General features: G+C 47.3%; 1 protein-coding gene across 1 annotated transcript in view; it reads right to left on the minus strand.

The window, feature by feature from the left end:
- Window positions 1-4,868: 4,868 nt before the first annotated feature.
- Window positions 4,869-13,681, minus strand: part of LOC143426134 (sex-regulated protein janus-A) — a 48,340-nt gene continuing 39,527 nt past the window's right edge. The window contains exons 3-4 of the mRNA XM_076899333.1: window positions 6,213-6,340; window positions 4,869-5,018 (exon numbers count right to left, since the gene is read on the minus strand). Of these exons, the coding sequence (XP_076755448.1) occupies window positions 4,926-5,018; window positions 6,213-6,340 (221 nt within the window). The 3' untranslated portion in view covers window positions 4,869-4,925. The remainder of the gene's footprint in view (window positions 5,019-6,212; window positions 6,341-13,681) is intronic.

The raw sequence follows: 13,681 nt of genomic DNA on the forward strand, positions 1-13,681 counted from the left end.
CGGGAAATAGTCGTCGTTGCGCGTTCTGTCCGACTCCGCGAGCAGAGCTCGACGCTTCCGGTCGCCGGCGATCGAGAAAGGGCCCCTGTCCCTTCGGTCCGTGGCTCGAGCGATCGATCCCTTCGTTTCGAGCGGAGCCGTGTTCGTCCTCTGCGGGGAGAGAGGATGATCCGAATGTTTCGATTGATCTCTTTTTTTTTTTTATTTCTCACGGTTAAATTTTGCCGATGAGGAAGAGGCAGAAGGGAGGTGGAGCCATAGCGACGAGTCTCGGTCTCGCGGGCACCTCGATCATCGTTATCGAGTGCTCGCGACCGATTCGAGAGGCGGCATACTCTGATCTATACGGTGAGGACGGTCGTTGCTTTTGTTTGCTTTTTTTTTTAGGGAACTTACTTCGACGACAGTGCCGCTTGGTCGCAGTCTCGACGGGACGCTCGGCGTGGCCTGCAGCTGCAATTGAAATTAGAACACAGAGATGGCTTTTTTTCACAGCAATCGATCAGTATAAGAGAGTAGATCTAACAGAGTTCGATGAAAGGGCGTTTATTCACGATTTTACATAGTTTTCACACACGTTACACGTGATTTACGCGACATTTCGTTTCCGTTTCGAGACACGCGAACGTAAGACTGCTTATGGAGAAACGATCGAACGCTATACATGAAGAGACGAATACAAATCGAACGTTACGTAGACTCTATACGGAATCTCGAAGCAATGGTCGAGTACTTCCGACAAGAATCGCCTCCGCCAGATTTCCCTTCGTCCTTGGGGCAACCTGGCGCTCGAAACACAGGCGGACACTTGCTCTTCCGATCCGTCTTGCATTTGTCGCTCTTATCAATCGGTTCGCTGCTCTTCGAGCAAACTCGTCTTTTAGCGCAACTCGCGTCCTTGTGCTCCTTGCAACTCCTTCGTTCTCCTTGTAACTCGGGCGTTCGAAGCTTCTTGCAGGGGTCCTCGTCCGTCTTGCACGATTTCCCGTGAGCGTCCTCCTTCCTGAACCTCTTGCAAGGATCCACCTGACCGCGCTTCTTCTCTTCCTTCTTGCAGGGATCTTTCTCGCGGTCGCCACAAGTGGACGCGATCTTCTTCTCGCAAACGTCTTCTCGTTTCTTGCACTCGACTTTTCTCGTCTTGCAAGAGGACTTCCTTTTCTCGCAAATATCGTCCATTTTCTTGGACTTCTTCTTGCAGAGCCCCATCAATTTATCCTTGAGCGTCCTCTTCGAGTCGCTGTCGCTCGATGAAAATGAACGAACAGAGTCCATCAGAACCTGGTTCACGCTGATTGGTACTCGCTGCTCCTCGAACAAGGTACCCAAATCGTACGAAACGAGACTCGACGTCGAGCGCGACCTTTGGTCCCGCCTGGCGAGCCTCAGGTTCTCCAGGAACAGCGCGATCTTCGAGGACACTTTTCGCGACATCGTTGACTGAGAGTCCTTTGGCTCGCCTAGGACATCGTTCTCGTCGACGCTCGATGTCGCTGGTCTATCCTCGCTGCTTTCAGAACCGATTTCCAATCGATCCATCGGTTCAACGGCGTCCTGCGTCTCCTCCTCGCATTTTGAGTTACTTTCGAGGTCTATCGTCGACGTCTTCGTGGCTTCTACGAACGATTCGGAGAGCAAATTACTCGTAGAGGTCGAGGCGTTCGATATTCCGTTCTCTCGAAGAACCGCAGGGTTATCAACAGATTTATCTCCATCGTTCGATCTTTTTAATACCCTTTCGTTCCGAGTACCACCGAGTCTGTCCATTTTACAGTCCCTGTATTTACTACCGCAATTATTCTCGCTCGTCGCGTCGTTTTCAGCGTCGAAGAACCTGGTGAAGAAATTCGTCAGCGGTCGCTGCCTCTGACGAACCAGCCCGTACAACATTCTCGGCTTCTTGTCGGACAGAGCCGCTGGAATCGTCCAATTCCTCGTCTTCCCTAAATTGTACGATCGTTTGACAGCCTTGTCAGTTCTCGATTCGATCGGAAGCTTCGTTTCCTCGACGATCCTCGACTCGTTGCACTTCCTAGCGCGAGTCCTCCTCTTGTCGACCTTCTGCGAGATCGTGGATCGATCCTCGGGCACTTTGAACGGTTTCTTGTCCGCCACATCTTCAGACGAGACCATGTTCAACTTTTTAACGTCCCTCTTCTTAGCACGACTCCTCTTGTCACCCTTCTCTGCAGCGCAACCATTTCTCATCGCCACGGAAATCTTGTCCACCTTTTTGAAGGCTCTCTCGGGACATACGATGAAATCGGCAACGAGTCTCTTTAAATCTAACTCGTCGTCGACACTGTTGGAAAGTAACGCGAGATTCGAGTACGGCCGTCGCGTCGACGCGACACTGACGCCATTGAAACGAGTCCTGTTCAGGTAGCTGGTGAAATCGGGTAACTGTCTATAGACCTCGGCCACGATGCTACCACCAGGCCGGAACGTAGCGGGCCCCATTTCAGCGAGCACTCGGGGACCCTGCAGCTCGCTAGCGCACGCGTTGTCCCCCTGGGAACAGACGGAGAGACGATTTCAAGGTCGTTGACTCTATTTTTTTTTATTTTTCTTTTCTGTTTTTTTTTTAATTATCTCTCGCGGGACAGAGGAGAGGATAGAAGACGACAGTCGACCCTTTGCCTTGCGTTCCAGGGACACTACGCTCGCGTACGATGGTTCTCGATGGCAATCCGCGCACGAATGCGTCCGATGATGGCAAGGCAACGGGTTAACCCTTTCGCCAAGGGAAACTTCGAGTACAGAACGATCGTTCGAGGACATTGAGGTGTTGTCGACTGCGAAAGGGTTAAAGAAGGGAAGCCAGTGAAATGGTGGGACGTTTATTTGGCAGATTGAACGTGTTCAAAGCCCGTCCATCGTCTCTCGTCGTGCATTTTCTCGGGGAAAGGGATATCGCAAAAAATGCCGCGGACGTGGCCGGAATGCCGCCTAATCGAGCGACGGTTCGTAGACGAAAGCGATTCACTGCGACGCTCTTTCTCTCTTACGTGATCCTCCGAATAATCATCGCCTGGTCTCAACTCCAATCTTTCCGTATTAAACGTCGAGCGCAATTCTGCGTGGATCATCGCAACGAAATAATCGCAGCTCAGAAAGAAAGGGGAATAAGAATCGCTCGGAGTATTGTAGATGCGTTTCGTTAGCGCCGCCTCGTCAGCGTCTCATCCCTATCCTCCTCCTCATCCACGATCGCCATCGACCTGACAATAAGTCGACGAGACGCACCATCGCGATTTCGAAATCTCGACAAATCTTCCTCTTCTCGCGAGTGAAAGTAATCGTCTCTTTTAACATCGATCACCGATCCGTCTCGTTTAAATGTCGCGTTGATCGAGGACACTTACCTGGGACGCCATTTTGGTGCTCCCGTGCTGATTCGCGGCGCACTCCTCGGCGATCGGCAGACGACGCAGACTCTCGACTAGTTCCTCCGTTTTAGTCTGTAAAACGTACATCATTTTACTATAGATCGATGGAACCTTCCCATAGGTGCGTTAAACGTATAGAAATTACCTGGTAACCGTTCGACGTACAATTGGAAAGATACGACTCAGGTAAACCCTCGCTCTGGCAGTCGCCTCTGGTCGATCTCGATTTCTCCAACATCGTTAACATCCTCGAGTTCTGCGTCAATTAACGATCCTGATTATCCGATCGTTTATGCTACTCGTTGGTTACTCACAGATTCGCCGTTGCTAAAATTCCTGGTCGGAATCGGCGTCGAGAACCTCTTGTTCAACGCAGTCACGTCGTACAGAGCGAGTATGTCGAGTTTCGAGCCTTGTTTGAGCATCTGCGAGAGGGATCGTCCGACCTCTCCTGCACCTCCGATCATTGCCAACTGTGGATGAAACGCGAGGTTTCAAATTATATTCGTTCAGTCCTCGACGACGAATCGCTCGAAAAACTGACGCGATTCGTCGTCCAGGATTTGTGTCGTGGATAGGAACAGATTGATTTCGAGTAACGAGGTACCTTGATGTTCTCTTCACCAGCGTGGTACTTCCGCTGACCGATGGTTTTCACGATGGACTTCGCGGCCCGGGAAAACATTGTTATTCCTGTTGGTGTATCACTGGGAATTTTTGTAACGCCTTCATCGGGCGTTCGACATGTCCAAATTGCTGCGAGTAACGAACCTCGTTACCAGGCGAAACAGTCGCAATTGTTTCTCGCGTGTTTCTTCCTAAAGCGTGCCGTGCATTGGAAAAAAGAACATCGTGACTCTGATCGATTGATCCGCAACAACAGTAGGTAATCGTGTCGCTAAGAAGTGGATGTTTTAAAAAAAGAAACTTCTCTGTAGCTGTCTTCTAAAACGTGCGAAGGGATATTTAAATTTTCCGCGATTGTAGGAATTCTTCCAAGTGCAGCCACCTGCTGAAAATGCACCAAGTATGTACGTGCATCAGCAATCAGATACGGATAAAATGGTAACCTGTGTTACCATTAAAAGGCATCGGAACGAACCGTTCTCATCGATCGAGTTCGAGTTTGACACCCGCAAGCTTTTATCGACCGAGTCAGAGCTTCAATTCGTTCCTTTTACCAACAGATAATGCTTTTGAATCCGAGGATAAGACACTGATCCATAGATCATTACTTCCGTACGAACAGAAAAGAAAGTAATTATCGGATTAAATTTATTAAACGCACGTGCAGACGAGAGAATATTGTTAATCTTAATTGGCAATCATTTTAATGCGTGCTACCGGAAAACGTTATATCAAATCGCTTTGAAAGCCGATTACCTCGGACTTCCATTCGATCGTAATTGAAAACTGATAAAATCAAAGCCACGGTAATGTAACTGATAAAAATCCTTTATTAAATTATTTTAAGGTGATTTAAATAGATCTGTTGTCACGGGATGCAAGGGGAAACGATCTTCCTCGGAATCCGCCTCAGTATCCCTCGTCGGAGCAGGTGATGGTATAATCGGGGTACTTTTTCTTGAGCAGAGCAACGGATACTTCGTGATCCGCCTTTCCAAATCCCTGGAAATAAACCGGATGCCATGATAAACCGCGAACCACGTGAATCATTCCAGTTTACGAATTCCGCGCACAACTATAGCCCGTAAAAAACGCATGACCGTCGCGGAAAAATCGACCTTTAACTTATTCCCAACTTGGACTCGTGAGCGGAATTAAACGGGAAGAGCTTGTTTAAGTTCAAGAAGGCCATTATTTTTCATTCCACAGCCCCTCTTTGCAACCCTTGCGCCCGTTATCCATCCAACAACCACGTCTCTTCCTCTCTGAACCCCTTATTACTCCCCCTTTATTTCCCTAACTCAATTTATCGCTCCACCGTCAAATTAACGCAATGGTTTTTAATTATACAATATTCTTGCAATTTTTTATGGCGAAGCGCGTTGCTCACTGCGAAGAGACAAGGGTGAAAAGGATCTTGAACGTTCGTCGCGAAGCGATAAGAAAGCTTCGTGCGAATCTGCTTCATCTCCTCGAGTCCTCGCTTTGTACCACCGCTTAAGGGCCAGGTAATTAGTTTACAATGCAAGGTATTTGAGCGAAAAGACTATCCAAGTTTACTCAACAAACACAATTTGAAAGAGGATTCCGATTTTGATCTCTGTCCGGTCTTGGCTTCAATTTTCATCTAATTTCAATCCCCTTTAAGCTCGATTCAACGAGGTAGCAGAGTAGGAGGGCGAAGGGGGAAGCCGCGCAATAAATTTTCGACCAGCACTTCTTCGATTTATCGATGCCTTCTGACGCTGTTAAACTGTTCATTCGTTACTACGAGACACCATTCCACCTTCGGTAATTAAAACTAATTGAAATTAAGCTTCGAAGCCAGTGGTTGGGCGGCTGCAGCCGAGGTCGTATCGAACCCTCGTCAGCTATCGCTGACCATTCTTCTTAGCAGTTTCCGTTAACGTTCAAATCGTGGAGGAATCGATTTCTTTTCAAGTCACACGAACGAACTTAATTAAAATATAATATAAAACGCGAAAGCTACGTTTTATGGGGAGCAGATTCTTACCTTCGATCCTTGTCACCCTCTCGAATTATACACGAATGCTCGAGATGGAAACGTGGCGATCATGTCCCATTGGGGTTGAATGAATCGAGAGAAAGAGAGCGTAAGAGAGAAAGAGAGATCGGCTAATCGATCAAGCTCAGCAGATCGAGCGGATTCGTTAGGGCGCGTTAATCCTGACTCACCTGAGAGTAGCCATAAACTTTGATGGTCTTCTGGTCGGGGTCGTGCTCGATTCTTCCACCGCCGAGGCAATTCGCGCGCAGACCACCGATCGGTTTTATCTTCTCGCTGACATCGTCGAAAATGTCGCCTGGAACGAAGAAGAAAATACAAATCTCTGAACGCTGTCGAACGCCATATATTAATACACATCAGAACGAGGAACGAATTAATGGACATTCGATTTGGGGAATCAATCGATCAAAATGGCCAACGATGCAATCCAGGAAAGAAAATTTCCACGTCTGCCCTTTGAAATCCTCGGAAACGACACGGATACAATCGCAGAGGAATTGTCGCGCAAACAACTTCCTGTCGATACCATTCTTTACCGCATTCAGTTAATCTCGCGACGATAACATTTTTACGAGGCCTGTAAACCGGAGAAACAGCCAGCCGAGGAACAAAGGGAAGAGGTATCCGATCTGGTCGTTTCGTCGGCAAATGGCACGATTAAATCTTTACAGCTGGTGGACTAATCTCGGTAGGGAAACTATCGCGTGGACGGACTTAGGGTTCTACGAATTAAAAGCTACGGAAGATAGTAATTAAAAAGAGCTGAGTTGAGAATTTGATTAAAAATGATAATCGAAAAGTTGAACGAAAGTTGTTCCTGCGAGAAAATTGCGCACGATTAACTGGTTTTTTTTTACCGCGATTCGTTTATTTCCATGTAAAAATCGGATTCTCCGGAGCGCAATATTCATTTCCGTTCGCCAAGATAAACCAATATCCCTCTGATTGCTCGGAATGGTAGAATTAAGCAAACGCATTCGACCGGTTATTAAAAGAGAATAGAAAATAGACAGCCGCGAATATTTCAATTCGCCATAAGTCGTTATGGCTGTGTTATCATTACGTTCGAGGTTTGAGTGTTCTGGCCGGGTTCCAAATGAAATTTAATAACCGCGCTGGGTTCCATAATTTATTTCGCAGAAAAATTTCGTTGCACGAGTTCGAATGAAACACTTCGACGAACTGGAACCGAAACAGGTTATATACGTGTTCTGCCCTTTCGAAACTTCACATTTTACAAACTCTTAGCTAATAGAATCGACGAAATTCATTTGGGCGCTGCTTTACGGTCGTGTTTGCTCCTCTTGCGCGAGTGACATAGATCAGATCCAAGCGCGTGGGTGGCCCACACTCTGATGATGCGAAACTTTCCCTGTATGGCCGCCCCCTCGAGGATAGTTCGAAAAGTACACTTTTGGCTTTGAAAGAAAAACGTGCCAGCTGTAATGAACCGCCTACAAACCATCCTAAACGTAATGCAGAGCACTTCTATCGTATAAACAATTTTTATTGAAAGTCGCGTGAATTTTGCAGCAAATATTTTGGTAAATGTAAATTAAACTTCAAACTTGATACAAGTTCGCTGCTCCAGAAATAAATACACGAATGAATGGGTACACATCGTTCCTCCTTGCTCGAGGTATTAAAACACAGTTTCGAAACTAAGTATTTTAATCAAACGTCGAAACACAATCCCCACAAAGTTCCCATCGAAACGCAATGTTAGCCCGCAGCACTGTGAACCTTTGCAATCAGAAGTCGAGGGGGGCAGAAGGTAAAGACCCGCCATAAATTGGAAGCTTTGCTCCATCGAGACCCGGTTACGCGCAAAGGTCGCGCGGCCGTGTCGGCTTCCGGTTAATCGTGGCCGTGACGAGCTTTGCGGAATGCAAACGCGTCGCGTGTTAACGTCGCGACGCCTTGGTAATCCGGTGTTCCAGCGAGATCGAACTCCCTCGAACAAGAACTGCAAACGGAACGCTAAACTTTTACTGCCCCGATTAATTGTGTCGAGGTAAATGAAAACAAATTGCTGCGCGACTTTTGATCGATACCAACTGATATCGCCAGGAAGAAATAGAAATCGTTGATTGTTATAGAAATTTATCGGTGTCGAGGTCTTTTCTAGAGAAGTTAGAAGGAGAAATAGCGTTCAAGGGATCTGCATAACTAGAAAAACCTCAGTAACACCCTCTTTTGTACCCCTTAGGACATTCTTTATCCTTGAACTTTGGCAGCGCTCTCAACTGGGTCGTGCCTATTACTAAAATCGCCGAAAGTTCGACGAGACATCTGGAGGATGGACAATATTCACCTCGAGAAGCTCGATTGTTTCAATTTATTTTCAGTAAATGCGTCACTGCGACCCCTGAGCGCGTTAGTGGTACGAGTCAACGGTTTGAGCTCTTCGTAGTTGCTTCGAGATATTTGGAAGTTTATAAGCGAGCCTCGTAAAAAGTTTGGATATTAGATTATAACAGTGATTTGTTTACCTTGGACAGATCATTTTATGGGAGAGACAATATTTAATTTGAAACTTAACTTCGTTAAGAGTGCAGGCAAGCGACGAAAGTTTTAGCGTACACATGGTTTACGCGTGCAGGGAATAAGTTGAAGGTAGCTAATCCTTCTTCGATGTTAATTAAAATTTACACTCGATAACATACATCTTCAGATAAATTTGATTTATTTTTGATTATCGATTCAGCGAATCGACTCGCTCTCAGCTCCTCTTCAATGAAACATTTTTTGAAGCTATCAGTTTGATATCGATAGCATCGTCTCGAGGACGAGGGAATTGGATTAAAGACGCGACTTTCATTTCTGAATGGCGGCAGCCGGATAGTATCGATCTAGATCGTTCGCGTGGGTCACGGAGAATCCAAGGTGACCCCTTTCCTTTTCAAATGGTAATTATCTTTCGCGAAACGATTCTGTCGCGTTGCATCTTGCCACCTATAAAAAGATAAACACGTATTCTTGCAAGGTAAAGAATCCGTAACAATACATACTGCGACGAACGGTGTTATCACTGTTTATTCAGACCGCTGAGAGCTCAGCTGTGACTGTTTGCGCAGTACTATTTACCTGCAACCTGTACGAAAGCAGTTTTCCAATCGCTTAAAGTTCCCGGTTAATCGCGTCCAACCCCTCGTTTAATTACGTTTCAATGGAAACCGCCGCAAGATCGCCCTTACAGATGCATCGTGCGTTCGATGAGAAGCCGTTCTCGCGTCCGACTGGTCCATTTTTTCGTCAACTCCAAACGAACGAATGGCTTTTTATTACTTCTCGGTCGAGAAAAAAAATTTGCATTATTCGTTCCACGCCTACTTTTTCTTTTTTTTTTATTATTATTATCCAAAGCAAATATACGACCAGCACATGCATAAAACGAACTCTCGTTCTCCCTGCGAATGAATAGCGGTCACCCACGGCCTTTTGTCCGGCGAGAGTTAAATATTAAAGTGTCGTAGGATACTCGGAAAATCAATTATCCGACAAGGGAGAACGGACGTGACGATAATTCGCCGCGATCCTGTTTCCTCGTCCCTCGAGCGACGACAGAGCGAGCGTGCATTTTAAATAGGTGTACGTTGTCGCGGTGTAACGATGGCGAGGGTGAATTACGCGAAACGAAACGACGGGCGCGGAAGCGACGGGGATTGAAAGGGATGAAATACTACCTTTTGTCCAGCGATGAATTCTTTCGAGGAGTACCTCGTCGAATGGCATCGATATACATCTCTAAATGGCACGAAGAGTCGAAGAAAAGAAAATTCGAGCGTTCCTTCGGCTTGTCGCGTACGCTGATGGAAAAGCGTTTATCCTGACCTATCTAGACGCTACGTATTACCATTAATCCTGCACTCCCTTTGGAGGTTAGCTAGCCAGAGATGCACGAAGGTGCGCGACGCGGTTGGTAACGAGGAAATAAAAATGAGCAATGGAGGCACGGGGTCGCATAGTCGATATTGGATAATTCTCGTGTGAAAGAAACGCGGATTATTAACCGAGACATCTTTGTCCGCGGTCTGTATGGAAATTTCATCACATTTTCCTCCCTCTGCTCGAGCTTGCGATCCTCCCGTTAAAATTAATCGATGCTCCGTTAATAACGCGACGAATTATATCTGTAATTGATTACGTTTTTATCAGCACGGAGACGCACGGTGAAGACACGAAATTGCTACCTCGAGACCGGCCACAGTGAGATGCAATTTAATTTCAGCTGACTGCGTCGCATTCCGCCTTTCACCGCGGCTTCGAAGAAAAAAATCGAGGGGAATAATGAATAAATTAAAATAATAAACGAAGACGGTGGGCTCCGCGGTAGTCGCGTTCGCGAGGTAATCGCCTCGATGCGTGGGGGGCGGTAGCAGCCTTCGTCGATGGCGATCGATCGTCGCAGGATCGACCTTCGAATCTTGATTAGAATAAGGGTTGCGTCGCGTGGTATTTCGCGTGGAACAGCACGGGCCACCCTTTATTGGAAACCACGGGAGACCAATGCGGAGTAACGTTGTATACCGGCCGCAATATCGCCTGGACGAGAAGGGGGGTGAGTTGGAAATTACCAGAAATCGATGAGGAAGGAGCATCACGGCTCTCTCAGCGGGTACTAAAAGCACTGCCGGGTAAATCGCTAAGTGCAAAACACGGGTAAGGTACAACAGGCTCTCGTGTAGCTGCCAATCGGTCGTCGAAAGTGTTCCGCTTCCGGTACGGAAAACCTTGCTTCGACTCGACGTTACGTCTCTTGTCGATTTACCCCATCGAGAGACAGTTTCGAGCCAAGTTCCAAATAAATGAGCTACCATCCGAGGAGACGATAATCGTCAAACGATACACTGGGATCAGCAACACCGCCTGGGGCTGATGTATGCAGGCGAGACGAATCGATTTCACAGCCACGGTTTCTCCCCCTTCCGTGTCCAAGATTTACGACTGCGAATTTACGCTGACGACGCTACGACGCAAACCTGCGTGCGTTCTTCCTCCTTGTAGACAGAGACAATCGAGTGGAGAATCTTCCAAAGAGAGAAGAAACGCTCGATGAACTGTTGAACGTGCAGTTATCGAGGACCATTCGCGAGCCGCGTCTCCCTCGAGACGCGACCGCCTCTTTTTCCACCCTCTCTCGATCTCTTTGAGCCTCTGTTCGCTTGCGTTATGAATCGTTTGGCAGGAATTTCGTGCTGCGTGAAGCACGCGCGTTTCGAAGGGACAAGCGAACGCGATTGCGACACGCTGCGATTCGACCAAGTAGCGACAGGGGTGCAGGCGTGAAAACAGCTCGAGGGTAGTTAATCAGGGCGGCGCGATCATTGCGCTCGAGTTCATTATCCCGAAGAAAAGGGTGCGGGAAGGTTCGAGGTAAAACTGTTCTTGGTTCTCTGACCCGTGATATGGAGCGAATGGGAGGTCCAGGAATTTGGGAATTCTGCTCGGATGAAATTTCACCCCTCGACGGAACCGTTCCACCACCCGATCGGTGATTGTAACGAACACGCGCGTTCGAGCGATTCATTTATTAAACGGAGGGTGAGATCGACGATTAGAACGAACTAGCGAAGCAGAGATATTTATTCAGTCGCGCGTCTGTCTGTTGAACATTTGATTTCATTTAGAAAAAGTTAACGACGCTGGGATCTGATCGAATTCACGCGTTAGTCCAGCGATCAAGACCAGATTAAAACGAACGATCGTGCTGACAGCAGTTGCCTAGAATTCTGACACTTTTAATCCGCTTTGTATCTCCCGTAACAAAGGGGGAATAAACATCCAGAACGAACGGGAACGGTGTCTTGGAAATGAATATCGATCGCGTGGGTCGCGGCGAAATTTACTCGATCAGATTGCACGCGATTCGCGGAAGCAATTAACGATAATCCCGTCCATTTGTTTAACCTTCTTAGCGATCGATTCGCAATTTGTCCACGTCCGATCGCAATCTACGAAACTACGAAATTCACCGATTCGAGGGAGGAACCAGAATCCAATCGACGCTTGAAATATCGAACAATCGTAGCCGTCCTTCGGTTCCAGAGACGATGAAATCTGTTCGCGCGAACCTGTCCTCTTTGTGGGAGGACGCGTAAACGCGCGCACCGAAATCTGCATGCAACGAATACGTGGATGTATTCGCCGGGCCAATAAACACTCCTGCGAGCCATATTTCCATGAGAAAAGATGCTCGCGAAGATGGTAAATCGTTTGACCCGCGCTGAGAGCGACTTTTCCCTCGACGAGATTACGTTCCCCGGTTCCGAGACGGTGCAGCTCGCGTGTATTCAGCGAGAAAAGTGTATCGATGGCTGGCACAAAGAAAACGGCGTTGCGTAGGACGCTTGGAATGCGCGTTTCCATCTCGCCATCTTCGAAGACTGCATCTCGCGTCTCCTCGGTGTTACGTTCTGGTTTTTATCAAGAGATCGCAAGAAATCATTCCGACGAGCTGTATACGCGTAGCTGGAGAAACATTGTAGGCTACTTTCTCGAAATTGATACGATGTACCAATCGACAGAGTCGACGCAGCTACGAGTTTGATCAGAATCTCTACTGCTTGTAGATCTCGAGAAAGATTAGAGAAAAGTGTACAAAGATCAATAGTGATTCCATTTCTACGCGTACATTTCCATTTCTTGTTAACCGAGACCATCTGAGAGTGACCGTAAACGGAAATCGAGCAAGTTTTACCGCGACTTCTGCCAACGAAAAGCGAAAACCCACGCGTTTCCACGGGCCGCGTTGACGCGTCGCTAACTTTCACTGACGGCTCTCGTCCGAAGCTTATTTTCCCGGGGCCAGCTTACGGAAACTTTTTAATCTCGTTCGCCCGACGGGCATCTGGACCTGTACCCACGATTTCTCTGTCTTCGGATCGCCCTTCGCGTAAACCCGCGAGAAAGTTTACCCAGCAAACCGAACTGGAGCATCGCCGTTGCCTGGTTCTCATTAGTTGCCACTGGTTCCGTGGCAAACGCGGAAACGAGCTCCTTTGGATCCCGCCGCGGCTCTCGAGTAAAAAATATTTGCGTGGATGGAATCTCGTAAATACGACGAACGTCTTGGGGTACTTTGAAGTTTATTCCAAACGCACACTCGATGCCAATAAATTTGGAATAAATTATCCAAAGAATAATGGAGTAGAGACAATATTATTTAGATAAGGAACGTTGCTTCTGACAGAGTTGACTTGAACCGTAACAACGAGAGAAAACAGAGGAAATTCGCAAGGAATGCACGATAAGGCGTCCAAGTCACAGTGCTTTTTGTCAACGTCCACTGGGAGCGATCTTCTCTTTCACACTTCACGAGATTTCTCCACAGACACGTGAACGACCAGTGCATCGTAACCTGGAGGAAATGTGCGTCATGATTCTAATAACGGGATATCAGGAAGAAAGAAGTTCTCCCTGGATACACGGAATTGCAAGAATTATAAAGATTCGAAAGGAGCTTCGAAGTCCTTCGAACGAGCTGTGGTACTCGTTAGCAAACGTTGCTGATCGAGTATGACACCCGTAATGATTGGAATTTCGTGCGAGGGTACTTTACGAGGAGATCGAGCGGCCATCGAGTTCCCTTTGATAAAGAATCGTCTGCAAGGGGGACGAGAATAATGGCTACCGA

This window comes from Xylocopa sonorina, chromosome 8 (assembly GCF_050948175.1).
Source record: "Xylocopa sonorina isolate GNS202 chromosome 8, iyXylSono1_principal, whole genome shotgun sequence".
Lineage (NCBI taxonomy): Eukaryota > Metazoa > Arthropoda > Insecta > Hymenoptera > Apidae > Xylocopa > Xylocopa sonorina.